The sequence below is a fragment of the Trichosurus vulpecula genome, chromosome 8 (assembly GCF_011100635.1).
Source record: "Trichosurus vulpecula isolate mTriVul1 chromosome 8, mTriVul1.pri, whole genome shotgun sequence".
NCBI lineage: Eukaryota > Metazoa > Chordata > Mammalia > Diprotodontia > Phalangeridae > Trichosurus > Trichosurus vulpecula.
The window spans coordinates 241,762,280-241,765,896 of NC_050580.1; the positions used below are offsets into that span (position 1 = coordinate 241,762,280).

The 3,617-nt window shown below is 46.1% G+C and overlaps 1 protein-coding gene across 1 annotated transcript; it reads left to right on the forward strand.

Annotated features, from left to right (window-relative positions):
- Positions 1-440: 440 nt before the first annotated feature.
- LOC118829122 (UV-stimulated scaffold protein A-like) lies at positions 441-3,001 on the forward strand. Its single transcript, XM_036736078.1, has 2 exons — positions 441-560; positions 644-3,001. Exons 1-2 carry the CDS (start codon positions 454-456, stop codon positions 2,910-2,912), a joined length of 2,376 nt encoding a protein of 791 aa, XP_036591973.1. The 5' UTR covers positions 441-453; the 3' UTR covers positions 2,913-3,001.
- Positions 3,002-3,617: the final 616 nt, after the last annotated feature.

Below are 3,617 nucleotides of genomic sequence, written 5' to 3' on the forward strand. Positions count from 1 at the left end.
CTTTCTCATATATGGCAAGACAGCTCAGCGTATATTACCATAAAATTGGATTTGCTAAATTACCAAGCAATCAGTAAGTAGTAATGTTGAAAAAGTTTCATCCGGTGGCCGAGCAGGGGGCGCGGCGGCGGGGCAGCAATAGCGGAGGCTGTAGTCCTGAGGCGGGTCTCGCGGCTCTTCTCGCGGCTGGGCAGCCCCCATCTCCATTTCCTGATGTCAGGTGGCCTTCAATTTCTGGATGATCACAGCCAGATTTTCCTCGTGAGAGCTCCCGCCTTTCCTGTGCCCATCTTGTTCGAGGCTGTAGCAAAACAGATCATTGTTCAGACTCTTTAGGTGTCATCCCTGAAGTGGGCAGCCTTGTCTGCTCTTCCTGAACCTCCTCATCTCTGAGAAGATTGCCCATCCATCCAGTTTCCAGCAGAACTGGCCAAAGAATCTTGCTTTCAAGATATGGATCAAAAGCTTTCTCAGTTAGTAGAGGACCTCATCACTTCAGGAGAACCACAACTGGATCCTGAAAAAATGAAGGAAGTGAAGAAAATCTGCAATGCCTTCCGGTCTTCATCTCACTGCTGGGCCAAAAATTAGGAAGAAAGAAAGAAGGTGGAGGTGGGAAGTGAAACCAAATTCTTTTTGCAAGATCTTCAGAGGAGCATATCAGTCATGCTTACCATTTACTCATGACTCAGTTGAATCAAGAACATGCTGAGATACGTTTCTCAGCTTTTCAGATTGTGGATGAGCTCTTTACCAGGTCACATCACTTTCGGACACTAATTATTTCCAACTTCCAAGAATTCCTGGAACTCACAGTGGAAACAGACTATGAACAGCCTCTTCCACCCCCAAAAGAAGTAGCCCAGAAACTGAAGAAAGCTGCTCTCAAATCTGTTACAGAATGGAATGAGAAATACGGAGATGCCTACAAAAAGCTTTCTCTTGGATATCATTTCTTAAAACATAACAAAAAGGTGGATTTTCAAGATGTTAGCGCCAGGACTTTGGCTGAAAGAAAAAGGGACGAGGAGAAGCAAAAACGGTTAGACAACATCTATAAAGAAAGGGCGAAAAGAATGGAAAAAGAAATGCAAGAAATGTCTGAAGAAATTGAAATGTGCCTAACAGAGATGGAGAATTGCTTCAGACTGTTAATGCCCTTTGATTTTACCATGAGAGACGTGGAGGTAGGAGCGGCGGCGGCTGGAGCTCCTCAGGCAGACAGAGAAACCTCGGTAGCAGTCTTAAACGGAGCAATCATGTGCCCAGCATCTGGTTTGAGGCCTGATGACCAGGAGCAGCCTTGTTGCAGCGAAGACTTACTTCCTCCATCTCTCTGCCTGAAAGAGGGTGGAAACAGAGATTGGCCAATGAGGTTGAGACCTCCAGAGCCAAAGGAGGTGGATCACAGGGAACGTGCAGAAGAAGATGATTCTGATGATGATGATGAGGAGGAGGAGGAGGATGACGATGCCTACAATGATGATGATGATGACGATGATGACTACAATGATAATGATGATGATGATGATGATGATGATGATGATGATGATGATGATGATGAGGTTGGGGATGGGGAAGACTTTATAAGAAGCCATGGTCTTGGCTCACATAAGTACTCTCTGAACTTGGAAATCCCTACAGATTTGCAAGTACACGAGAACAAAGATAACAGGGCTGTGGTCAACAGTGCCATGGATGGCCTTAAGCTCATTAAAAACAAGTTCCTACCCTCTGTTCAGTCATGGATTCAGCTGTTTACTCGAGCAGGGATTCATGATGAACGTTTGAAACATGCTATTGATCTTAAGAAGAAACTAGAAATTGCTGTTGGAAAATATAAGGAAATGAACATTGAACCTGAAGGAAGAAAAAGGAAAATGAGGCAAGCCTTAGATGCCGACTCCGATGAAGATGAAGATGAAGCGGATTTTGTGGAGTTGCCCGAGAAGGAAGGTTATGAGCCCCACATTCCAGACCACCTGCGGAAGGAGTATGGGCTGGAGCCCCTGTCACATCCATCAGCCCCGAGGAAAGGAGGAGGAATGAAGTCAGGAGGTTTCAGCTCACCTGCTAAGCCAAGACCCAATGAAGAAGAATTGGACCCAACCTGTGCTGCAGCTACCCTGAGGGTGCTCCGAGACCGGCTCCCCAAGTTTTCTCCTCTGTCCAGCAGTGTATCAGGAAGTGCCCCAGAAGCTTCTATGGGAGAGGCTGATGACAGCAAGGCAAGGAAGTTGGCAGACAAGCGGGCAAGAGCACCTGTGATGCCATTTGGGATGGACCTTTACTACTGGGGGGAGGAGCAGCTGACAGCTGGGAAGATCCTTAAATTTGGTTCCCAGCATCGGTTCTGGAAACCAAATGAGACAGAAGAGGAAGTTGAAAGTACAGAAATTGCTGAGATGCTGAAGAGCCGCTACATCACCTTTGCTGGCAAGTTTGAGCCTGTGAAGCACAAGTGTGGGGCCCCGATGCCCAATGGGAGCCTCTGTGAGAGGCAGGATCAGCTGCAGTGCCCATTCCATGGGAAAATGATTCCCCGGGATGAGTGTGGAAATCCTATCAACCCAGAAGACGAAGCCAGAGAGGAAAAGAAGAAATTTGAGAAGCAAGCACAGCACCCAGAGTGGCAAGATGTGGAGTTTATGAAGGAAGTTGAAGCGGCTACGGGAGTGGACCTTGGCTCTGCCAGGTACAGTAAAAAAGGAACAGAGGGGAAAAGCAAAGGAAAGAAAAAGAAGTACCCAAATCTGACTGACCTGAAGCAGCAAGTCAATAGGTCCCGGGCGAGGATTGGAAAAAAGGTGTTTGACAAAGGAGCAGTGAAAAGGGTGATAAAGGCTATGAATCGTATGGACCAGAAGAAGCATGAGAAGTTTGCCAACCAGTTTAACTATGCATTAAATTAAGTTGTTTCCATACTTATCCCTGGGGAGAGGACACAACACTCATGGGACTGGAACTAAGTGTCTCACACCACATGGGCTCTGCCCTGTCTTTCCCAACCAGCATATCAGCTTGTTCCATCTGTTAACTCTTTGACATCGGATGATGAACATTGCCAGACACAACCGTGTGTATTTAACATCAGCTGGCAACTACTTGGACTTGACACTAAACAGAATGAGCTTAATGGAATGTCCTGTACATATTCTAATTAAAATTCTTGGGGCTTCTCCTCACTCAGGGGCTGATGCTGTTGACTCTGCCAGTCTTTGGGGCCTGGGCTAGGCGGTTAAGCTCCATCAAGTGTGTGGATGTCCATCGATGTCAGCCCCCAGCTGAAGTTCTTTAAATCCTGCCCACCACAGTGGGTACAGTCCCTGGTGCTACCCTGTGCTTGGGCTATGCCAAGCATGGCATGGAGAGGGACTGCCAGCTTTTAAAGGGGTGCACTGGGCTACATCAGTTTTGAGTTAGTATTGGGGCTGGGCTGAAATGAATTTGTATTATATTACACAGAACCACATTTGTCACTGTGATGCTCTTTGTAACTTTCCTGAACCTTACATGAATTTTAAATTATTGTTTGTAATAATAATTATTAGTATCAACTATTAGAATTAAAAAAACCTATGGTTAGAACAAAAAATTTCATCCAATCTGCTTCCAAA